The 26,034-nt window shown below is 38.5% G+C and overlaps 1 protein-coding gene across 2 annotated transcripts in view; it reads right to left on the bottom strand.

The window, feature by feature from the left end:
• Positions 1–9,474: 9,474 nt before the first annotated feature.
• Positions 9,475–26,034, bottom strand: part of VAV3 (vav guanine nucleotide exchange factor 3) — a 193,810-nt gene continuing 177,250 nt past the window's right edge. Inside the window, exons 26-28 of one of the 2 annotated variants that reach the window (XM_060774052.2) lie at positions 23,195–23,278; positions 16,024–16,175; positions 9,475–12,047 (exon numbers count right to left, since the gene is read on the bottom strand). In XM_060774052.2, the coding sequence (XP_060630035.2) occupies positions 12,006–12,047; positions 16,024–16,175; positions 23,195–23,278 (278 nt within the window). In that variant the 3' untranslated portion in view covers positions 9,475–12,005. The remainder of the gene's footprint in view (positions 12,048–16,023; positions 16,176–23,194; positions 23,279–26,034) is intronic. The other variant, XM_060774053.2, reaches the window with a different exon arrangement.

The raw sequence follows: 26,034 nt of genomic DNA, 5'->3' as shown, positions 1-26,034 counted from the left end.
AACAGGATGCTCCTGACACGACATATATACATATACATATACATATACATATATATATATATATATATATATATATATATGATGTGCTTCTATAATAACTTTATTTGGAGGAAGATTGATGTTTTCGCAGCAATCCTATGTCATAACACACATGCTTTTTGTCATAGAAGGAAAAATATTTTAGACTGTCATGCATACATTTTGCAGCTCTTAACCCACTGGAGTATGGCCAATAAAAAGAGCAGGTAGTGATGCTACTATAAGCAAAAAGGCAAGAACTGCAATACTGACCTATAAATTGTAATAGAGTGCAGCATTTGACTCGATTTCTTTGTATCATTCACTGAAAAATGAGAGATAAACAAAAAGGGGAACAAAGGTCAAGAAAACAATGACATTTCAAGCTCTCTCAAATACATTACCTAACTTTTTCCCCCATTTCAGGCTCAATTCGTCACATTTGAGCCACTTACATCAACTTGCTAGGAATCAAATGTATAGTTGAAAGGATAAAACATTTGAGTATGTAATCTAGTTAACTGAGTCTCAATATTTAAGATTGTATTGCTGAGAAGGAAGGAGGGGAGAGAAAGATGAGACTTTGATTTTCTCTAATTTGTCATGCTTTTCAGGAGAATTTGAATGACTGCATCAAGAAGATCTGCAATTTTGGCAAAAAAAAAAAAGCAAGTTAACTTTTCTTCACAGTGCATACAACTTGGAGGGTGTTGATGAAACCATGGTCAAGATCCGGAATGCTCAGTGATAGTAAACCTCTGTCAACATTTTGACGCAATGCTTCCCATCGTGCCCCTGTACTCAACCTCAGCAAACAATGTTGAGCTACAGTTGAAGTTCAGCCATGTTTCACCTACAATTTTTCAGCCAGGAAGAAGGAGGAATGACAATTCTTTCTTTTGACAGCTACAAAATCCATCAGGATTATGTCCAGATTTCCTCATGTCTCCCTAACCATCAATTGGCCATGGAAGTAAACCAGATTTTACACGTGGGGATCATTGCTGGTCATAACAATATTAAACATATGCTGGGAATTGATTATCTGATTGTGTTTTCTATTTTATGTAAGTATAAGGTAAAGGTAGTCCCCTGACATTAAGTCCAGTCATGTCTGACTCTGGGGTGTGGTGCTCATCTCCATTTCTAAGCCAAAGAGCCAGCGTTGTCCGTAGACACCTCCAAGGTCATGTGGCCGGCATGACTGCATGGAGCGCTGTTACCTTCCCGCCGGAGCGGTACCTATTGATCTACTCACATTTGCATGGTTTCAAACTGCTAGGTTGGCAGAAGCTAGGGCTGACAGAGGAAGCTCACGCCGCTCCCCAGAATCGAACCTGCGACCTTTTGATCAACAAGCTCGGCAGCTCAGTGTAAGTATACTGGTCACAATTCTGCATTGTACCTTTATGTACGCTTAGCCACACAAAAGAGGCACAACAAAACACTCCTAGTGAATTACAGTGATGCATATCAGAGCAACAGCAAGAGGGTCTGTTTGCACATTTAATTCTACTGATATGCATCAGAAGCTCTATTTATTGTTCAGATAGTAGTGTTGTGCATTTGTATAGAATCGTTACCTGTTTCTGTTTGTTTCATTCGTAAGGCCCCATTTTCATTTTTGAGCACCTCTCCGGAAAATTGGCATCTTTCCGAATTTTTTGTTCCGGATGCAAAAGAACATTTCTTTTAGACCATTGGCCAACATGGGTGGCCTTCCCAGACTCCCCTTCCTCTCAGCTGTAGGGCTAGAGGGGTGAAAATCACCACACATTGAAGGTACATCAACCACCCTTGGCCCACCAAGTTTTATAATGTTTGAGTCAACCCCCAATTTTTAGGATTTTTTTTATAAATAAAATTTCCTTAAAAACATTCCCTCTTCCCCACCACTAGCCCTTCCCTATAACTCCTCCAGGAGCAGCAGCAGGAGGGAGGCTGGCAGGGTACTGCTCCTTCCTACCAAATGATGTTCCACACACACTGCATACACAGCCCAGTGCCCAGTCCCACTCACTTCTTCTTCAATTGGTGGCAATGGGGGATTCCCCTCTCCTTCCCATCATTTTCAGCAATGACATGGTTTGTCTTGGAGCTTCCACCTTGGATCCTTGCTTGCTAGTGTTGCTGCTGCACTGGGCGCCCTGGGTGCATCAGCCTCTCTCCTCTTCCTCTTTCGTGCCTCTTACCCTCTCCCTTCTCCTCGGTTCTTTGAGCTGCCACCAGAGCCTAGGATTGTTGTTGCGCTGCTGCCTAGCTTACTCTAGAGTAAGAGCTGCGAAGGAGGAAGAGGTGGTGGCTGAAGGTGGCGCCTTCCTTGTATAAGAGATGGAGGCAGCACTGCAGCAGCAGCAACAAATGACCCAAGGTAGCAGCTCCAAGAGCCACGGAGGAGAGAGGAGAAGCCACACACTTTCCAATGCATTTTAAGGAGGCTTCCCACTGCCAGATAAGGAAGAGTGATGACCTCCTGGAAGAGGAGAGTAAATGAGGGTTTACTTTTTGTTTGATCTCGATTAATAAACAAGATTAAACTGTGCTCATAAAAAGCATGCAAGGAAACAGTACCCGCTCCCACTTTCTTTTGTTTTGAGCTAATTTTTGTTTGGGGGATAGTGGTGGTGGAATTGTTCCAGTTTCACGCTCTGGCCTGAAACAAAAGATACGAAAGAATGAATGAAACAGGAGAAACAAGTACTGTGTACACATCTAGCAGATAGTCGTTGAGGCTACCTAATATGTGCCAGCTCCCACGGGGACTGCTCTAATGTGCAATGGTTGCTTTTCTGGCTTATGTACACAGTAAAATCACAACAGCACCTTGCTGAATGCAGACATTGCAAAACTCACTTCTATTTCTTGTAGATATAAATACACTACATAGATGCAAATCTCAAACTTAATTCAAGCCATTTTAAAAAGTACACACATTGGCAGAACATAAGGTAATTTCAACTAAGTACTTTTTAAAGGTGACCTTCCAAACTCAGCACAGGAGCCAAATGTTACAAGCCTCATATCATTATCTGTGACAAGTTTGTGTTCAGTCTTAACTGTCCATGCTCACAGTAGAACCATGCATGCTGTCTTGTCTTTTGGAAAACTCTTGGTGATAATACTGTATGAGTGGGCAGAGGATGTCAACTGGAATGATCATAATGGTGAGGATACTTTATCATGAACAGTTGCTATTCTGCAGCCTCTGTTTCAAAGTTATAGGGAAATATTAAATTGTGTAGTTCTTTGAAATTTGGTACCAAAATAAATGGGATAACAACACCATCTTTCCTTTCCCTCTTAATCCAAAGCAGCTCTTAAATGTTCTCATTGTCTGATGTTGGTAATGGACTGGATTGGAAAAAGCTGAAAGTAAATCCAAACAAGGCAGATGTACTTTTGTTCAGTAGAATATCAGATAAGAGTACCGGAGTACAGCCTATTTGGGATGGAGTCACTATCTCATTAAACATATGGTTCACAGTTTGGACATATTCTTAGATGCTCAATGTTTCAATTTTGTTCAGTTGACCCTAGCGTACCAGTTAGTGCCATTTGTGAAGTATGTCACCTAGGTCATAGTGGCACATGCTATTCTGACATCAGATTACAATAAAATCCCATATCCACAGGGGATATGGTCCTAGCAAAATCGTGGTTAGAGTGAATCCATGGCTATGACCAAACAGCATTAAATCACCTCTTCCAGTCCTAGCATATCACAGAGTTGTATTGGAGGATGTATATATTCTAAGTAAGGATTTGCTAGGTCTTCCAACTCAATTTTATAGTAATTTCCAGGGAAAGTATATTTATTTATTTATTTATTTATTTATTTATTTATTTATTTATGACATTTATATGCCGCCCTTCTCACCCCGAAGGGGACTCAGAGCAGCTTACAAGTAAAAAGTAAATACAATACATTATATTATTATCATAGCATAATATTAATATTATATATTACATTGTACTATAATGTTATACAGTAATATTATTAGTAATATTACATTTAATATAAAATATATAATTATAATATCATATTATTAGTAGTAGTATTATTATATTGTATTACATTATAATATCAATAGTATACAATAGAACCACCTGGACAATCTTACAAATTCCTAGAGAGACTATTTTTCACTTCAGTCAAACTACAGACATGAGTCTCATGGTTATGGAGTTTGAATGCTGCAATCCTTTTGGCAGATGGTGGGGGTTGGCTTTAAAGATATTTCATAAATGTCAGCTGTTTCAGAACAATGTATCCAAGGTGTTGACCAGATGAACTTACAGAAAATATGTGATTCCATAGATCAAATAGTTAACACTGGCTGCTTCCAAGCTTTTCCTGAGCACAAATGAAAGTCCTGGTGATTACCTATGTTATCATAATGGTTTTAGGACCAGGTTACCAAAAAGACCACCTGCTCCTATATGAACCTGCCCAAGTGTTGAGCTCTTCCAGAGAGGATCTTTTGTCTGGATTGTTGTAGGTTTTTTTGGGTTAGGTGGCCATGTTCTAGAGGAATTCTCTCCTGATGTTTCACCTGCATCTATGGCAAGCATCCTCAGAGGTAGTGAGGTCTGTTGGAACTAGGAAAATGGGTTTATATATCTGTTGAATGTTCAGGGTGGGACAAAGAACTATTGTCTGTTGGAGCTAGGTGTGAATGTTTCAGCTGACCACCTTGATTAGGATTTGATGGCCTGGCAATCTTTTGTTGAGAGGCGATTGAGAGGCAATCAACAAAAGATTGCCCCAGGCACTGCCAGGCCATCAAATGCTAATCAAGGTGGTCAGTTGAAACATTCACACCTAGCTCCAGCAGACAAGAGTTCTTTGTCCCACCCTGGACATTCCACATTCCACATATATATTCCACCCACTTTCCTAGTTCCAACAGACCTCACTACCTCTGAGGATGCTTGCCATAGATGCAGGTGAAACGTCAGGAGAGAATGCCTCTAGAACATGACCATATAGCCCGAAAAGACTTACAACAACCCAGTGATTCCGGTCATGAAAGTCTTCGACAATACGTTGATCTTTTGTCTGTCCTGCTAAAATCTGATGTGTGTTTGGCAGGAATACAAGAATGGCTTACCCCCAGGCTGCAAGACTTATCGATGGAAGCCTGCCCAGCCTCCTTGTTCATGGACTTTCACCAACCAGAACAATTTCTGTTGATATGGATATTTGCTCATTCAGATCAATTATTTCCTCTATTAATTTGTATTTAACCTGTATTTCACTTTAATAATGTTATAATTGCCTACTATCTTTATATGTTGTGGTTTTATTTTTAATGGCTATATTGTGTATTACATAAGTTTTTATTGCGGAATTTATTGCTGCTACCTCTCCTGGGAATGTTTTGTAATGGAAAGGTGAAATAAGGGGTGTGGAAGAAAAAGAGAGACTTTCCTGATAGTGACTTCTCTCTTTCCTTTTTCTCTCTCTTGGACAGGTAAGGCTGACATCCTGTGGCAATGAGGAACATTACAGTCTATTAACCAAACATCTGCATGCCCTCTCAAATGCGAGTGAGCATGCTAATGACTGCATTATCATTTAAACAAAACACAAAACAGTCTGGAGCAGTGTAAGATGCAATTATTTCCCCTAATTAGATCTGGTGCTGGTTTCAGTCCTGGATGCTGATGAGACAAGTAGAAGAGTAATTGGGAAGATTAAAATGCAGCTACGACTGAATAATCTGCCTCTTTGGTTAACTAGATCATTTCTTGCGAGGTTTGGAGCATCCTGCAGCAAGCAGCATAGGGCCAAGAGAAGAAGTTGTGTGCTAAATCAAGGTGTGTGGTAAAGGACAAGCACTTTTTGTGAAGGAAATCATTTTAGGAAGCATTGTTTGATATATCACTGTAGTGGAGAGAAGACAGTAGTGTCAATAGGGGGCTTGGGAGAGTTGGACCACTCCAGGTGATACCATCAGAGGATGTTGCCATAATTGTTTATGTATGCTGCATCAGTATGTCTGCCGGTCTAAAACTCTAGGCTATTTTATTTGCTGAACCTTTTAATGTGCATGCACTCCAATCAGAGCTATTATTATTAGTCAATTACTTTGAATCATGTGATTAAATCTGTATCTGCTACAATATGTGTTGTTGTTTTGATGGCTGCTTTTTAAAAATAGTTGCTGATTTGTATTGTCGAAGGCTTTCATGGCCGGAATCACTGGGTTGTTGTAGGTTTTTTCGGGCTATATGGCCATGTTCTAAAGGCATTTTCTCCTGACGTTTCGCCTGCATCTATGGCAAGCATCCTCAGAGGTAGTGAGATCTACTGGAACTAGGGAAAAGGGTTTATATATCTGTGGAATGACCAGGGTGGGGCAAAGGACACTTGTCTGTTGGAGCTAGGTGTGAATGTTTCAACTGATCACCTTGATTAGCATTTGATTGCTTGGCAGTGCCTGGAGCAATCTTTTGTTGAGATGTGATTAGATGTCCTTGTTTGTTTCCTTTCTGTTGTTGTGCTTCTGTTGTTGTGCACACCTAGCTCCAATAGACAAGAGTCCTTTGTCCCACCCTGGTCATTCCACAGATATAGAATTTGCAGTCAAAATTATATATCTGTAATCAATTGATTTGCTATATATGGGCAGAAAGGCAGGCAGGCAGGCGGGCAGATATATATTTGTTGGTAAAGATATACTATAATTAGTAAAATATGAACTGACAAAGGCATCAAGAATTTTTTATTTACCAAATGACTTCTAAAATGGACAGCAAACTACAAGAAGGGAGTGTGTGATTTCATGAATGAGTGCATGATTTGTAAGCATGATTGGCTCTCATTAGGCTCATTATTGGGCTCAGATGTAATCAAACTATTTTCTGATATCTTCGGGCAAGAAGTTCCACTAGGCCCAGTTACAAGCACAGCAGGGTCATCAGACTGTACTACTTCACATTAAGGTAGCAATGCATGCCTGGATACTCCACACACCACAAGCAGTGGATGCCCCCCACCTTTATGACAGACTGTGTCATTCATTCCTCTCAGTGGTTTGCTATTATTTAAATAATACCATCAGACCCCAAAAGTTCATCTTACCTCCCTTGCCACATTTGAGGAAGGCTTTCTCAGAAGTAAAATTTCAAAAAAATGCTCACTTTTGTATTGTTGCTTTTTGTACAAAAAAAGATTGTGTATCTACATGGCTGTATAGAAGACGGTGCATTATTATGCTGTGCATACGCTTGTTTTAGAGAGCATTTGTGTGGACACAGTTTAGGAACAGAATATGGTATCCCAATGAGCAGAAATAAATATTATATTGTGTGACACTGTGATAGTAGCAAAGATCATTAGAATGGACTTTGAATTAGCTGGCATCAGATTGTAGTGTGATGATTACTCAAAAAGGCTTACTCTTGGCGATTTCATGAATGCTTACATGCAATGTTAAATTGTGGGCTTTTAAAAATGGTTTCTAAATGTTTGATACTTTTAATGTAAATTTTATGTATGTGTTTATATTGATAGACTTTTATTGCATTATATCTTAGGCTTGATATCTGGTTGGTTGGTAGCAATGGACCATGGCTGATAGAAATGAAATACTTTGGATTGTTGTCAGTTTTACTGGGTCTACTCTAGTTGAGTTTCCCAACGGGATTAAGCCTACTACTGCTGGTAAGTGGCATTTGAGCAGCCAAAACCTATAACTACTGTAGGTGAGGAAAATTAGTTGCAATACATTGGCTACTCTTCTGGCAATTTCATGGCAAAAATGAAGTAATCACCTCTATGTTAAGTCACTGCAAATGAATGAGAGACACTCTGGTAGTTACTGAATGTAATTAAAGAAACATAAACTAAATGTATGAAATATAATCAGGTATAGGCAAGAGGAAAGAAGGAGTGCATTGGAAGCCATCTTAGTAGGATGATGGCCATGAAGCAAAGGCAGCTTAGCTCTTGAAGGCAGATAAAATACCTGAATCCAACGCAGAGTTCATTTCATAGATCTTGCTCAACCATATAAATATTTGGAAAACTCCTACAGCATACTAAGTAATCCATTCTTTTTTTTTCTCTGAGTGCCTATCATTGTCATTTCAATAGTCATTATAAACCCAAGTGTGAAAACAATTTTGTCATGAAGGGGAAAGGTAAAAAATTGAGTGCAGGGCATTGAATATGCAGATGGCATATGGAATCAGGGCTGAAGGAAATTTAGGCTACAATTAGTACTTAAACTGCCCAAAAATGCCAGCACGTGCAACTCCTGACAGTTTGACAAAGATATATGTAGCCTTGCCAATGCCAAGCAGGCAAATGTCATTTACCTCATTATTAGAAATCACCCTTAAGCCAACGTCGTAAGTCTTTTTGACAAGAGGAATGGTTGTGCTTCTGACAATGAATAATTTTCATTTATAGTTAGTTTTTTTTAAAAAAAAAAAAAGATAAGACTTTTTCAATTAAAGAAAGTGTGCCTAAATGAGACTCCAGATTATTAACTGAGACAATTATGCCTCTGTGCAGGTACCTGGGTTATCACTTCATGGCCTCCAAAGGATCATTATGAAAGCGGGAAGTTTGTTATATTTCATTGCTGGAGGGATGTTTATACCTGCTGTCTGCAATGTCTGTTGTGATTATGGCTGCTGTATGAAGTACAAACTTAGGTCAGTACCTCTTGAACACCCTGCAGTCACTCTTGATCCTTTGAGTGGCCTATTAATTTGTTATCACATTGCCTTCCTAACTTTTCTCCATGGAGTACTAGATGGCAAGCAAAGGCCATCCCATGCTCTCCTCAATAACACTAACAGGATGAGGGACAAGAGGTTGTTTTTTTTTAAAAAAAATGGATATATACTGTTTCCACACAATACTTCAAAATGTCTTCCTTCTGTGAATGAGTCACAGGCACAGCATGACAATAATATGACAGCTCCTCAAATGAGTCAACTCTCACATTAATCCACGATGTTGAACAATAAAAAGGCAATCAATATTGATGGAAATCAGACAAAGGTCAATGAGTTTCCTGACCTATCATGATTGGAACTATATTCTTGGTCAAATGTAACCTATTGATATGAATAAGTATTGATATATGGCTAAGTTAAGGCTGTTGTATAAACACAGACTGCCTTTGATAGTGATTAAAGAAGGTGAGCTACCCTTGAGATTAAAGGAAAAGGCAGAGATTCTTCTCTGAAGTACTGCTAACAAGGTTACTGGTGTTTAAAAAATGGTGGAGCAGGAAAACAGGACTCCGTGTTGACTCCTTGGTTGTGTTAGGTATGGATCTAGGCAGCACCACCTATATTCCAGCTCTTAAATGTATAAATATAACTCATCTTAACTACACTAAATATAAATATTGGGATTTCTGATTTAAATGTTTTTTAAAAATGTGTAATATATTATGAAATGTAATGTTTTAAAAAAATTCCATACACCAGCCATTAAACAAGAAATGGACCAGTTTATTAATATATTCACATATTTACAAAATATTACAAATTAAAGTAGTGCCTCAGCCCACTGCTTGAGGACAAGGTCTGACGGAAAAAGAGGGAAATATATTGCAAGGAGAAAGAAGCAATGGCTCTGGCATAATAAATCTTTGGCATTTAAAATATCACACGATGCAGCATTTAACTTACTCAACATGGCATGAAACCAAGACAACGCACAGCATGGTCCTCACCCAGATCTCTGACCAAATGCAGGGTTCCAGTTCACAGAAAGGAGTCCCATATGAACCTTCCCCAGAAAGTGATCTACTGATGCACGGGGATTTGGGTTGGATTGCCCAGTCACAATCCCACAGTGCCTGTCTACTGACATGCCAGTAAAAGGTGGCTCAACCTTGGACTACTTTTCATCTCCTCCTGTGTCCCATGAAGCAGGGAAAAAAAGACTTCTTTAACATTTAGGAGAAGAGGATGTGATGTGGGACCATTGCACACATAGAGCCTGTGAAAGCAGCTGCTATTACTTCTCTACTACAGGTGTTCAACACAAACCGGGGCTCCCAGTTACACACTTTCCGGCAACATTTTGAAAGGGGTGGGGTAGGATGCCTGAATAGCAATAGGAAGAGGGGAGGCATTAGATATGGCTTGACATCTCCAACTTCCATTAGCTCCTGAGTTGCAAAAATTAACAAACAGTGACTTTGAGTTATCTAAACTATTGATCAAAACATTTTGCTGAAAGGCTACATTTCTTAATGGTTATTTGAAGTTCTGCTCACATTTAAACACTGATGAGACAGCACAATACATCTGACAGATCTAGAGATGAACCTACCCATAAAAAACAGGCAATAATTCATGACAAAGGAATTTTGCCCACTAATATCAAGCCCACCAGACAAACGTAGTCATTACAGAAAAAAAAACCCCACAAAGGAATCTTCCCTAAGACTAACATATAAGGACAGAGCATTTTATTAAATACGCACTTAGAACCACATACAAATGCTTGTGACTGTTCCCATCAAAATGGTGATCAATAAATTAAATGTTTTTATTTTCAGTAAAATCAAAGAGACGCCCAAAACCAAACACGCCTATAGATGCCTATTCCTGAGACCCACTGAGGCTTCTTGTTTTTGTGAGATGTGAGCATCAGACCAATGAACTGCTTGCATACTCTTCTTCACTGCTGTTCAAACTCTTGTAAGAAGCTAATATTTAAAAAATGTGATTATGTAACACTGTTCAGTATGAGAAAATTGAGGAATGGAACATAAAGTCTTAGTGTTCCAGAAATTACAAGGTGCTTCTTGATTTGTCCTGATACTTTGAGAAAGTGAAAATTGCAGGTGAAATTATTTTTGGTAGTGCTTAAAAGAGTAATTGACTTCATTCAGTGATACAAGCCAGAGAAAATGACCATTTGCCTAAGAAATAAAGTACACTTCATTTCCTGGGAGATGTGCCTGTATCTGCAACATTAGTCATTTGAATTGCCTTTTGTATTTAATGATATTACCTTGTTTAAATAACTACACAACATGACTTTATGCAACGACTGGTCCCACTGAGCTGCGAAGGCAAGAGGGGACTCAGCTTGCACATTAGAAGTAGTTTAGAAATGGCTGGGGAACTGAATAAAGTTGTGCTCCAGGCTATATATCGATGAAACCGTAGCACATCTTCTAAACACACAGCAGCTACTGTCCTATAAGGAATAACCCATATCTGAGACCTTAAATTGTAAATAATTTTTTCCCAGGACTCAATTCATCTTTTCAAGGTTGTTCTTTCACAAATCCTTTCAGCAAAACTCTGAGACAAGCCAGTTAAAATTCTCCTTGAACAAACTCTACGTTCCTTTGTATCCATACCTCGACACACAGAAATGACATGCAAAAATAATGTTGAGTTAAGCTTAGCCACAGATTTTTTTTAAAAAAAGATTGCAGCCGTGGTGAATGTGCAGTCGTTGGCAAGGTTAATTAGTGCTGCTGGGGATTTCAAGACAAATAATATTGGCCACATGACTACTGGAATGCTCAAACACCCCCGTCCCCCAGGCTGTAGTAAGCAACAACAGAGAAAGCTCCTAATGTTAGGTAACAGGACAAACGAACAGGGAGGGGGTGTGAAAGAGAGAGACAGAAAAAGGGGTGAGTAAACTGCTACCTATGCTTAGTATTCATTGCAGATGGAATGAAATGAAGCTTTTAAAAAAAGAAAAAGAAAAACAAGTCTGTTTTTAAGTGATATTTCAGGAAGGTGAGGTTAGAGTTTTGTACTGGTCCCCAGTGATGGCCTGTGGACAGGTTGCTTCTTTGCACAGCTCTGAGTGAGATATTAATCTGTCAACACAAACTTCTTCAGTAATCCCAGTGTTAAGACTTGAGGGTTTCGACAGACAGAAGCGCTGCAGTTCAAACACTTAAGGAGATGAATAATGCGCTGCAGATGGCTGGGTTTCATTGTCCCTGAAGTTTATCATCAAAAGTACCAACTTGATCTGCAAGTCATTCATCCTCTTCTACGTAAGTCGATGGAAACCAACCCACCTAAGCAAGGAAAAAAGAAAAGAAAAAAGATACATCATTATATTAGATCCATATTCCTTTCACTCAGTAGGAGTCTCCATTCAAATAAGGAATTATTAAGGATGCTGAAGAAGAGGAAAACAACTGTGCTATTTTTTGTTACAGAACATACAGCATCTCCCAAACAAATAGGTTCAAGTTAATGATCCAATCTGAAAAATAAGAAGTTGATGTCTAATAGGAAAAGCTGATGAGAGTCAGTATGGTGTAGGACCATAGCCAGACATTTTTTTGGGGAGGGGTTGAAATTTTTTTGGGGGGGGTTGAAAATTTTACCGGGGGTGGGGGGTGGGTGGGTTGAAAACTGCCTCCTAGCTCATGCTGAAGCAAGGAGCACAGCAGGGGGCAGAGCAGCCTTCAATAGCCTGCAACTCCGCCTCTGTCAACCACCTCCACCAAGTCTGGCCTCCTTAATGAGAGCATTCAACACCCCCCCAACTTGGTTGCTTCGCTACATCGGCTATTGCTGCAAGTAATGACAGTGTGAATAAATTGTCAATATTTGCTTGAGATAGTGCTTGCAGTTGTTGTTGTTGTTGTTTGGTCATGGAAAATCACTAGATCACACACTCTCTGCCTCAGAGGAAAGCAAAAGCAACCCCTTTCAGATCAGATTTTGTCAAGAAATCCCCATGATAGGTTCATATTCAGGTCATCATAAGTCAAAACAACTAGAAGACACCCAACAGCAAAACAGCAAGTTTTAATTAAAAAAATCAGAATATTCTAGTATTAAACTAAGACAGAGAAAAAGGACAAGTTAGATGGTATTACCCGAAATCAAGATTTGGTAGTAAATCTGCTAGTACCACTTCAAATGGGGATTCACATTTTGTATTGCTTCTGCATTCCACAAAGCAAACAGACAGTCTTGCTTTCCCATAAATCAAACATTAAAGGCCAAGTTTGTCAAGTCTTCTCGTGTAGCTTTTATGTGCCAGGATTTTTTCTTCCTTTGGCACCACATAATCATAGGACCCTCATCCTGCAATGGAAGCACCAAGGAACTCCTTCTCTGCCAAAACCCAGGGCTATTTTAATAATTTTGGCTACAGTATATTCATTCTTCTTTTGTATATACTTTATGAAACAAGTTGTGACATATTGCCTTTATCCCAGCTGACTGCAAAACTCCCAACCTCAAGGAATCCTAGCATGCATCCTGCCATTGTTAGCTTTATGGATGACAATTGATTGACACTATTAAAGGAGAACTTGTGTAGGTTCCTTACTGTATTAATTGTGGCATTACTTCAATTCAGACTTCATTGGGAGCCAGATAGGTTTAAAACAACAGGAACATAAGAAGAAATATATTAAACTCTAATAATCTATTCTTTAGGCTCCCCAATACCATTGGTAGTTCTCCCTTTTTCCTTAAATCTAAAACTCTGTCTCTATCATCTCTATCAAAATCCTGTCTGTGCCAGATCAACATCCTGTAAGCCTCAGCTTCAAATCCTAATTGAAGGCCTCCAAAGGCAAACCTCTGCCTTTTGATATATTCTGTTCCATCGCAACCATTTTTCACAGTCTCCCTGACCTCTGCTTGACTGCCTTGAAGCCAAGGCTGCTTCATAACAGACCATTTCCAGATCCTATAAATGGGTTCTTTCTGACTCAGTGCATAAAGTTGATCTACCCTGTACACTGATATAGTGAGAAAACTGAAAGCAGCCAGCAATACTAAATGGCAACATACCCTTTGGCAGTATGCATCTAAAACACACCTTCAGATTGCTTGTCCCAAAGTATGCTGCAAATTGACAAAAAAGCTAACTCAGGCAAACCTAACCTACATTTATTGCTTCTATTTCGGCCTTTTTATGACTGGAGGAAACTTATTACAGTTATCCATGCTTTTGCAATAACTTTGGGTGCATCTACACCAGGGGTCCTCAAACTAAGGCCCAGGGGCCGGATACGGCCCTCCAAGGTCATTTATCCAGCCCTCACTCAGGGTCAACTTATGTCTGAAATGACTTGAACAACAACGACAACAACAACGACAACAACAACCCTATCTCATCAGCCAAAAGCAGGCCCGCACTTCCCATTGAAATACTAATAAGTTTATATTGTTAAAATTGTTCTTCATTTTAATTATTGTATTGTTTTTAAGTGTTTTTGTACTACAAATAAGATATGTGCAGTGTGCATAGGAATTCATTCATGCTTTTTTCAACTTATAATCTGGCCCTCCAACAGTTTGAGGGACTTTGACCTGGCCCTCTGTTTAAAAAGTTTGAGGGCCCCTGATCTACACTATAGAAACAATGCAGTTTGAAACAGCTTAATTGTAATGCCTCAATGCTATGGAAATCCCATGAGCTGTAGTTTACCAAGGATCAGCTTCTCAGCCTTCTTTGGCAGAGGAAGCTAAAAATCTCATAAAACTACAACTCAGATGATTATACCATTGATCTATGGCAGTTAAAGTAGTATCGAACTGCATTAATTCTACAGTGTAGATGAAGCCTAAGACTGATTGCTCCAGTGTGCTTAGTGTGGCTTGCCCTTAAAAGCAGGAGAATCCTACAGCTGTAGCTGTTTATAGCCTAGGGGCCCATGCAACTTTGAACCAAATGTCCAAAATTAGCACAACCCATGTCCATTGCTGGAGCTTCAAGGCTGGTAAGGAGTTTTGCTTTCCACACTTACCAGAAGGGAATGTAGTGACCAGATTTATCAAAGCCTATCTTGGAGCAGTTTGAAAACATGCAAATGTGTGCAACACTGACTATTTGACTTCGAAATGGAAATGAACACCACCCGCCAGAGTCGGACTTGACTAGACTTAATGTCAAGGGGAAATGGTCTTCTCCTGGAGATTCTGCTTCCAAGTGGGAATAGCAATCTAAGGATCTCATCCCATGAGCAAGGGGAAAGAGGAGGAAATGGAGGGAACTGTCTTACTTTGTTCCCTACCATCAAGGTCCTTCTTCTGGGATGGCCAGCCATCCCACATCCTTTCTCCATCTTTCCCCGGTGACAGGCACAGGTTGTTGTTGTTGTTGTTGTTATATTTATTTATACCCCACTTTATCTCCCCAAAGGGGACTCAAAGCGGCTTGACATAAAAACATTAATATACAATTTAAAATATATACATATACAAACATTAAAACAGAATTAAACACAACAGCACTAACACATTGTTAAAATCCATCAAAACATATTCAAAATTAAAAAGGTTCAGATGTAAGTGCTGACATTTGGTTTTGCATTGTGTATATATGGAAAATTTAATACAATGTTTTTTTAAAAAAAAAAAAAGTGGGAAGTGAGAGTAGCAATTTTGTGGACTAGGAGTTTCACCCCAGATGTCCAAGATTTCCCTGCTAAGATATAATGCCACCTTGGCCATTTACAGTGATTTGAAGACTTGATCTTTTTTTTTAAGTGTGTAGGAAATCATTTAGTTTTTAAAAATTCTGTTCTAATTTTTGAAATCTCTTCCGTTAATTGGTTAAGCATTATTCTGATTTCTGGCTTGGTTCATCTAAATATTATGCCCACCTACTCAGAATAAGCTTTATTGTGCGCTGCCAGATTTAATTCCATAACCTAAAAGCAGAAGGCCGCATTTGACCTTGGAAGCAAAGAAAGGTCAACCTGTTAATACCTGGTCAGGAGAGTGACAATGAATACCAGGTGATATAGGCTGTATTGGAGAGGAAGGAAATGTCAAAACCACCCCTCAATATTCATTGCCTAAGAAAAGTCTATGAAATTCATAGGGTCATCATAAGTCAACAGCAAACATGAAGGCACATGCACAGGCACATTTTTAGTTGGGATCTTAAATGTCAGAAATAAATAATCAAAGCATTTTAAACGAACCAAAGAAACAGAAAGAATCATGGATAGTGGATGAATTCTCCTTTTCCAACATATTTAGCAGGATTTTACACAGAAAGAAGCGTGGAAAACCTACCCTTCCATTTACTTCACCTCTCCACCAGCCATTGGCACTAATCTTTGTGTAAATTTTAACAACATCTCCTTTGAGTAGGGACAACTCACGCATGTCTCTTGCACAGAAGTCATAGCGGGCAATAGCGATACCAAGGACCTTGGGACTCAGCACTGAAGGAAAACAGGAGAGCAACGTTATTAGAAGTATTCTAACTGCACATCCATTGACTAACATCAGCATTTTTTTTTTACTTTGCATATAATGATACTACAAATGCAAGCAAAGGCATTCTTTAATGTAGAAATGCAAGCTGGTTTTATGAAAAAATGCAAAGGAAACATATGAGATTCACTAATTGTTATATATTCTTGAATTGATTATATTTTCCCATAGTAAAACCTAGAAATGCAGATTTTTTTTTTTTACAAAAATAGACGTTTTCATCAATACACATGACAATACTGGCTGTGATCCAAAAAAACTAAAACAAATCAGGAGACAAAACTCTTTATGCTAATAGGTAGTCACGTGCTTTATTTGTTTTTTGAAAAACACAATGCATTTCAGCCATGTATAGAGTTAGCTTTTCTCAGGTGCTATAAAAAATGCAAATATAATTCTGTTTAATAGAAATGTTTCACAAAAGGGTGGCTGTTTCTTTAGTTAAACATTTCGTAGACGTGTTTACTACAGAACAATCCGTATCAGATATACATTTTGAGGTTCTGGGGAAATTCCTCAATCACAGTGAAGATACTCTTAAGAAAAAGGAAAGTGATTTTAAAATTCAAGGACTAAATTTGAATTTACAATCCTCAATCTAAAGACCAATGAGGAAGATATGACAAGTACACTGAAGCAATATTTAGAATAATTGCAGCAGATATCTTTGCAAACAGTTTCAGAGAAACCATTTGGTTTTCCTTTTTCTCTTCTACCTATTTGAGTATAAATATCCAGGGATGATTTTTTTTTTGTTGTGTCAGGAGCGACCTGAGAAACTGCAAGTCGCTTCTGATGTGAGAGAATTGGCCGTCTGCAAGGACGTTGCCCAGGGGATGCCCGGATGATTTTTGATATTTTATCATCCTTGTGGGAGGCTTCTCTCATGTCCCCACATGAGGAGCTGGAGCTGATAGCGGGGGCTCATCTGCCTCCCCCCGGATTTGAACCTGCGACCTGTCAGTCTTCAGTCCTGACGGCACAGGGGTGATAGTAATGAGTGATTTCCTTGGACAGTGTATTATAGAGCTCCATACATTTCTGCGTAGCTCCCTTATCTTATTTTTAAATCCAGCTCTGCTTCTCATCTCTTAATTCTGAAACTTGGTTTAGAGCAATTTGCTTCTGCACCACTCCCATAGGCTATGCAATGTGCTCCCAGTAAGCCAGAAGTTACATCCAGATTCATTTGTAGCCAAACATTGGCCATAAGTAGTGACTAGAGATAGCAAGCATACCATATTTAAGACTGTTTGGCCTGTTTGTGCTACATTAGGATTTTTCAAAACTAAATTATTAAAATGGGGGAGGGGGATCTAGCAGACTATAGGAATGGGTCTGGGAACCACGGGCACCATATGTGGAAGATTTTCTCCATGCCTGGTTTAGAGATTATCACTTGTTCCACTCTTCCCAGTTCATATCTGGCCCCTGTTGCCAACACCAGAAAATATTTTGTTTCTTGTAAAGGTCAAACAGGTTCCATCAGAAAGAACTATCATCAAGGCATGAAGAACAGGACTTCTCTATGTGAGCGGGATATTAGTAGTCATGAGTGAGATTATGAATCAGCCCAGATTTTAAAGGAATCACAGATGACAGAAGACACGCTATTATAGTCCTCTTTGATGTGACAGCATTTTCAAAGAACAGGCCAAAGAACAGACTCTGAACTCTGCTGAGGAATCAAAAATCGTGGGTAGCATTATCAACACTGCAGTTTTGGGGTTAACTGCCATGCCCTCTTATGACGGGGGGATTATCCCATAAATAGTCTTGACACCAAAAGTTGGGCCAATTACTGCTGGAGGTGAAATAACATTTAAGAAGCAGCTATTGTTCTCTTGAATCAGCTTTTTCCATTTCTTTTATTTATGGATATACGAGTTATCGGTCAAAATGCCAGCACTGCGATGCAAGAGTTGAGAAACAATGCAATATAAATAAAATAGGTAAAGCAAAAATCAAGCAGGAAAGCAATAAAAGAAATATAAAACTTGTGAAAACTAATACAAAACAGAACACATCTTAAAAATAGGCATAAGGGGGGGATGCATTTGGTAACCACACATACACTGTACAAACCGAAGCACTCCTTTTGTCAAATTCCTCTGTGCTTAATTTCAAATGACCTATTTGTGTGTGTGTGTGTGTGTATATATATATATCTTGTATTTAAGGAATTAAAAAGGATTGTCTGAAATTTGAAACAAACACACCTTTAAAAAAGCCACTGCTAAGAGCACAATGTATGGCTAATAGGCGGGACGTAGCCCAAAAGGGCTTCCCTGCAGCCTACAAAAGCACTTCCCCGTGGCTCACTAAGGAAGTGGTTTGCAGAAGTTTTTAAAAAACATATTGACCCTTTACAACTGCCAAGTTGTAACCTCATCAGACAGGGGAAGTATCGGTGGCATGTTTCACTTTGCCGCCCCTTTAAGCATGGAGCCTTCGACTCCCATTACATGGTTACTATTTCCAGAGGGGCTCTGTGCTTAAAGGGGCAGCAAAGAAGAGCATACTTCCACCACAGCAACGTGGTGCTGTGGTGGAAGTATGGGGGGGGGCATAAAGTTGACGTTTTTCCCTATGGGATTGCCCAGCTGGGCAATGCGGGGCGTGGAGTGAAAGGTTCCCCACACACCCTGACAGTGGTCGCTAGAGTGTTCAACCAGGACTTGAAGATCAAGGTGTCCCCGAGTTCTGAGTTTTCTAGGTGACTTTGAGCTTATCTATTTCCCCTGAGCACTTTTTTTTCTTAAGGTTGTTGTGAAAAGGAATTAGGAGTTCAGGTAAGACAGATAAACACATGACTGTTCCCAGCTAAATACTGGAGTTAGATGTAACTTTTTCAGATAATCATGAAAAGATTATTGGGTGTAAAGCTAGGATCAAAATCAGAGAAATTAGGAATGGTGGTGATGATGATACTGATGGTAGTGACACTAAGGTTATATTTACTAAGCCCAAATTCCTTCACCACAGCAAAGCTATTCTCATGCAAAAATCGTAGACATTCTAATTCTGCCCCACTTGCTCTTCAATATGCCTTCAGAGACAGCAAAAATAGCTCTTCCCAATTTGAAGCCAGGATATATATAAAAATGCCATCCAAATGAGAAAAATATATAGACAGCTATGATAAAGATCACCATTTAGATTCCAAAATTGCTGCACATGCTTTTGTGTCAAATTTTATTGTAGACTCATGTGGTACCCAAAAGGCAATATTTTACACACTGTGATAGCTTTCCCATAACAGGAGCAGACACTATGCTTTGAAAAAATAATAACTATACACACTTCAGTGACCAAAATTGAAATGCCTAAGATCAAATCATCACCTGAAAAATGAAATATCCTTTATTTTTTGTCAGTATAGCACCTAATGCATAATCCTTTTAAGCAGCTAGTAATATAAATATGCTTATCGGAGTACAAAATATTGAGAGACGAAGGGAATGAATAGAGAGTAAATTTGCTATTTGATATTGGATTACATTCCAGTATGTAAATACTGTCTACCAATGAATGGCCAGAGCTGCACATTAAATAAGCCTCTCTGCAAAAGGTGTCAAAGCCCACAAATGGTCCTCCATGTCTCTTGAGGAGGAGTACATCTACTATGCCAGGGGAAAAAAGGAGCAAGTGTTAAAAATGGGAGCAACAGGCATGTGTATTTTATATAATGTTTATGATGATTATGTGTTTAAGCTAAGTTATAATCCACCTCAAGCCATGAGGAGAGGCAGGTAAGATATATTATTATTATATTATTATTTGATACAGAACAAGATTAGTACACAGCAAACAAGATCACTATGCTGGCTTTTGTATTTGATCACACATCGGACACTTCCTAAGCGTCTACAACTGTGTGATGTATCGGTGAATAATGTGTGCAGATCCAAATAGGGTGGCCTTTTCCAGCTGACAGATGGTAATTTTGTCAACGCCAATTGTATTATTATTATTATTATTATTATTATTATTATTATACAGAACTCCAGCAACAAGAGCGTCTTTGTTGTTTTTTATTTTTTTATTCGCTTTCAACTCTTTGTGACCTCATGGACCTTCAGAGTCAAGCCAGTCACTTCAAGGATGCCATCCATCTATCTTGCCTTTGGTCGGCCCCTCTTCCTTTTTCCTTCCATTTTCCCCAGCATCATTGTCTTCTCTAAGCTTTCCTGTCTTCTCATGATGTGGCCAAAGTATTTCATCTTGGCCTCTAATATCCTTCCCTCCAATATGCAGTCGAGCTTTATTTCCTGAAGTATGGACTTGGTTGGATCTTCTCGCAGTTCAAGGCACTCTCAGAATTTTCCTCCAGCAACACAGTTCAAAAGCATCTATATTCCTTCGTTCAGCCTTCCTTATGGTCTATGCATATCATTTTATTTGATTGATTCAGCATCCTGTTTCAAACTATTACCAGTTAGATGGTTTTAAGAAGACCATGTTCAGTCTCTCAGAAATATACTAGCCATGCCCATTTAATTAAGATGGAAGACAGTTTAATCCATAAATTCATTAATTACTCTTCTATAGCTACTAGACAGAAAAACATCAATCAGCTCACATGGCTGCCAAAGGAACTGTAACTCCCCTTCCCCAATTCAAATTTCCTTCCATGTATACAGAGGAGCTCTTCTGGTGTGTGAAAAGAACAGGGTTTGGGGACATCAAGTGGTGTGGGGAAAACACAAGTGCCACCCAAGGATAAGTCAACCAGGTTTTCCATTTGGGTTTTTCTTTATAATAACCCTAAAATTTCTAGACTTCTGCAGTATATACAGTAGGATATTTATTTATTTATTTATTTATTTCATTTATATACCGCTTTTCTCAGCCCTTGGGCGACTCAAAGCGGATATCCACTGGGTTGAGATCTCCAACACTCTTCCACTTTGCCATGGATCCATTTTTTTAAAATGGCAGGAACAAAGGTACATCAGCTTGGCCTCTCTATCTACGACCCTGATCCATGTGAGCTTTGGGACACCCTTCCACTATCTACTTAACAATGTGTTGCCTGAGTAACTATTTTTTCTTAACCTACAGTTATCCAATTTCATTGGGGTCCATAAGTTTTATTATGATTACGAAAAAAGGAAGGAATTGATGTGGTGTTTTAATTGTACAATATGCTTCATATGAGTTTGAACGCTGGTTAATTAGCTAATTCTGGTTAGTTTCCTCATAGTCTCACAATTATTAAATATTTGTTCAAGTTTCCTTGATAATTTACACAAGTTACACAGTATTTCTCTTTGATAACAGATTAGATGTAACTTCTCAGATTTCATAACATTCTAAAAAAAAAACATATTTTTGGAACAAATGTAGAACCATGTTGTACCTGCAAATAATGAAATGGGTTTGTCCATCAGATTTATTCAAACCTGAGAAAAGGTTTTCAACACCTTGCTCTTAAATATTTTTGAAAGACAGTATGAGATCCCCTAATTATTCCTGATAAACTCTTATTTCTTAATATATTGCTGAGAAGGGACAGTGGGGAAATCAAGCTAGATTGAGTTTGGCTTTTTACATCTGTTGCCTTTTTTTTAAAAGATCACAAGGATTCTTCCACTTACTCAGTATTTTAACATAACCGATAGGCCATTCTGGTTGCAATGAGGGTGCTATAGTCTAACACATCTAAGAGGGCAACATGTTAAGGCATGCTTTTCTATATATTTCTAGTAAAGTAGGATGCCCTCTGCCTTTGGAGGTCCACTGTATCTTTTTTACATTTTTTACTATGAATGGCTATTCTTTATGTATGGTATCTTTTTCCAGCTTTGGAACCAGAGCTAAGGAAGCTGTGATCCTTCAGCCCTTTGAGATTCCAAATTACATTAAACTCATCTAACAGTAAGAAATTATGACAGCTGTAGTACAACATAATCTATCAGAGCACATATTCCCCATACATGTTCCACTGAACTGTGATACAATACGGAGACACTTAGTCTCTAGAATTGCTGAGCTCCACACCTGAATGGACATACTGTATATAGCAATAGTCACATCCATAGAGCTCTCACAGCTCTTAAAGTCAAGAAAAGAAAACTGTGTTCCTCTGAGACATCAAAATACAAATAGTTCTGACATAACAAGAAAAGTGCAAAAGGAATAAGGAAAACCATAGAAGTGCATTAGAAAGAAATGGACTGAAAGAATCAACTTGTAGACAATGCACATGCAAAAAGTTAATGACATGTTAAATGTTTTTTTCTGAATCAAAGGGTTATATAACAGAATGGTGTTGCAATGTGGTTTCATTTAGGGATGGGACGAATATTTGAGTCATCAAAATATGGTTTCTCATTGTTTGATGCTATTTCCAAACAGAAAATAGTATAATATGATAATTGAAATCTTCGCATCCATATATTTGATTTAGCTTGGCCTTGGCAAACGTCACTCAAATTGTGAAACCTTGTTATTGCAGAATCAATGGGAACACCTTATTCATGAACAGTTATGGCAGAACAGGTGTAAATTTATAGGGCATTAAAGTATTTTTGTGCAATGTACACTTAAGGATGGGCCTACTCATTTTGAAGGAGATTTATAGTTTTCCTTACACTGTGCAGTATTTAGAATACTCTGCTAGAGAGCTCCAGCCATGTAAGTCAGGGATTGTACTAGAATTAAATATGGCATTCTATATATGGCATCAAACTAGGTATCGCAGGATTTTATAGGACAGAGCCATGGCAGTGGTATCAAATTGCTTTAGTGGTGTAATGAAGATATACTCTTGATTTTTACAATACTGCTCAGAAATTTAAGTGGCTCTCCAAAACATCTAGAAGAAGACATGTCTCAAATTGTGTGCATGGGATGTGTATGTGCACAGAATCCGTCCCTTCCCTAAATTGCACTACATATGGAAAAGTTGGATGTGCAAAACAGAAGCATACCGAGAAGTAATATAAAAGCAGTAAAGCAGTACCTGACCAGAAAGGAGTGGAGGAAGGGGGAACAAAGCTGTAGTCTGGAGAAGTTACAAAAGAAAACCCACAGAACAAAGAAGGGGCTTAGAGAAAGAAGGGAAAAAAGAGAGAGAAGCAAAATGACATTGAAATACTGGTTTTTAAAAAGTAATATCAAAAGAGTAATCTTACAACTTAAGTCTCTGATATTAAGAAGCAAAATTATCTTGAAGAAATGTGGTAGCAATGGGAGTTTTGCCCTTTCCACATATTCACAAATCTGTACCTTTGGCTCTTATGTGTGCCTTCAAGCTGCCTTCAACTTATGGAAACCCCATGAATTTCATAGTATTTTATCTTACCTGAGCAGAAATACAGAGGTTGTACACTTCATAATTCCAATCCCCAACTAGTTGCTACAAACCCAGGACTAGTATCTAATATTGTGCCGAATGAAGCAATTAACTCTCTAGCCTGCTGATGGTGCCTCCTATGCTTGGTACAGAAACCATTAAAAAGCCAGTATAGCAGTTGTAGTAAAGGACTAAGATCGTCATTCACCAATGAAATCACCAATGCTATCTCACAGGAAGAAATATGAGCAAGCAGAGGAAGCCATGAGTAACACCGACATTTTTTGAAAATGGATGCATTCAAATTTGTTATGTTGGGTTACTTCTGGGGGATTTATCTACAGCCTATAAAGAAGGGTAGCGGGAAATTACAAACACACGACATCCCTGAAGGCGATGCCAGCAAAATGCAAGGACTGTCCCATGTAGAGGTCAAACATGTCTAGGATGGCATCCGCAAAGCCACATAAATGCTGCCAACTTGTGACAAAAGGAGGATTGCTCCGCCCAGCAGGAGACATGTAATGAGGCAGTTTTTTCTTCTCACAGTCAATAAGATAATTAGATCTTTACAATGATCAGAAAAATGTAGAAGTCACATGTAATTAACTCTATTTTCTATTTTATTTGAACAAGGAACTGATGGCTAAAACCTCTGGCTTGTACTGAAGGTCTATCCATAGCCCCTTACTTTGTATAAAACAGGAAATCACAACTTCCTGGTTGTATAGCGTGCACTATAAAGCTAGTAACCCTTGTTTTTTTTGTTTGGATGAAACTTCTATTAATTACAGATTTGCCAATGTGATAGTTTGCAGAATGAATGGAGGAGAAAAAGCCATTTGGGCAAGATGTTTGTTCCTAAGTCAGCTTACTGAGCAAAGACATAATTCTCTGAATGTGGTCTGTTTGGTTGCACCCATCCATTTATTTTACTTACTTATGGTAAAATGGTTCAAACTATAGTTCTTAAATGTCCTTGTGCTTCTATTGACACAGAATGCAGGGCATATTTTGAACTTTCTTCCAAATCAGCCAATAGGCTTGCTACAGTATAATGCCATATCAATTTTACTGTGGCAGCTATGTAATCAACAAGGGCTGTTGTAAACTTCATAATAATCATAGCAATTGAGACAGGTATAGCCACAATAACATTTTAAATAGAAATAAGTGACCAAGAGCTGAGAGCCATCCCATCTAGTTCAATACAATTTCCACTATTTTCACCACAGCTGGACAATGGAGACTGGTAGCTCTGATATCATTGGGGCAGTGAACTTGCTCTGAGTGCTACTTTGAACTTTAAACAAGCTATACGAAGTACTGAGCCCTGTTTTTGAAATGGGTCCAGATTATATTCATTGTTTTTGTAGTATCAACACTATTAACCTTCATTTCTGCTAAGGTAGGAAGCCCAGGAAAATCAATTTCCCTTTGACCATTTATGGCACAAACTTGTTTTGGGGTTATGACTGTAGTTCTCAATTGATCTCTTGGCCAACTCCCTTCTGTTCGTGTGAGCTAAAAGAGTCACAAGCAGGTATATTTCTCTTTTTAAAAACCCTTATATAGAGATTGAAGACAAAGAAACAAGAAAATGATGGTTCTTCTAAAAGCAAAATAGCCTTGACTCCAGGAAGACAATAGCTCAGGTTTCTTACCACCTATAGATTTCAATTGATAAATCTGGCAAGGGAAACAAAACCAGGAAGACAGATATTGTATACAAGCTGTCACAGAAAAAGTTAAATACAAGCCATGACAGAACATATCAAATCTTTTCATAGGGAAATAAACCAGAATTGTTCTGATTTCTTGCACTATAGACGAATCCAATCAATAAAAAGGAGAAGGTCTCCTGGTTAGTTAGGATTTTAATAACCATGTGAATATGGGGGAAAGTGGCAAAAAGTGACTTTGAGGCTTTTAGCTTTTTATTTGACAGAGCATATAAATAAAATACTGGAACCTTTCAAGATAGGGACAGATTATGCATTATTACAGTAAAATATAAAAATAGAAGTAACCCAGTAACCCAGTATCTAACATTATGGACTACAGGTTGCATGTAGTCAGAAATAGGCAATAATTCCATTCAAATTGTGGAGAGAAGTAAAAAAACATAGCAGTCATTCATTCCTATTACCCATAACATTGTTGTTTACAATGTTGTTGATGGGAAGTGGGGAGGGAGAGAAGAGAGGAAAGTCCTGATTGGTGTTCCACTGTCTGCAACCAAACTATTTAACAGCCAGAAGCTTGCTGCATCAATGCACATATTTGTTTGCGGTGCTTCTGCAAAGCCATAAAACATGACGGCTAACATTAGCTGTATTTACTGCTCTAAGATAGATGTGTGGATGATATTTGTGTTTACCTCTACCTAAGAATGATTCAATTTTTTTGTAAAAAAAAAAAAAAACCAGACAATTTGAGAAAGGTTTGTAATTTGCCTATGAAGTAAAGTGACACAAGAGAAAGACAAGGGAAAATGTAAATGCTGA

The sequence above is a fragment of the Anolis sagrei genome, chromosome 4 (genome assembly GCF_037176765.1).
Source record: "Anolis sagrei isolate rAnoSag1 chromosome 4, rAnoSag1.mat, whole genome shotgun sequence".
Lineage (NCBI taxonomy): Eukaryota > Metazoa > Chordata > Lepidosauria > Squamata > Dactyloidae > Anolis > Anolis sagrei.
Note: the sequence above shows the minus strand (reverse complement) of the source record. Positions and strands in the feature narration are given on the sequence as shown.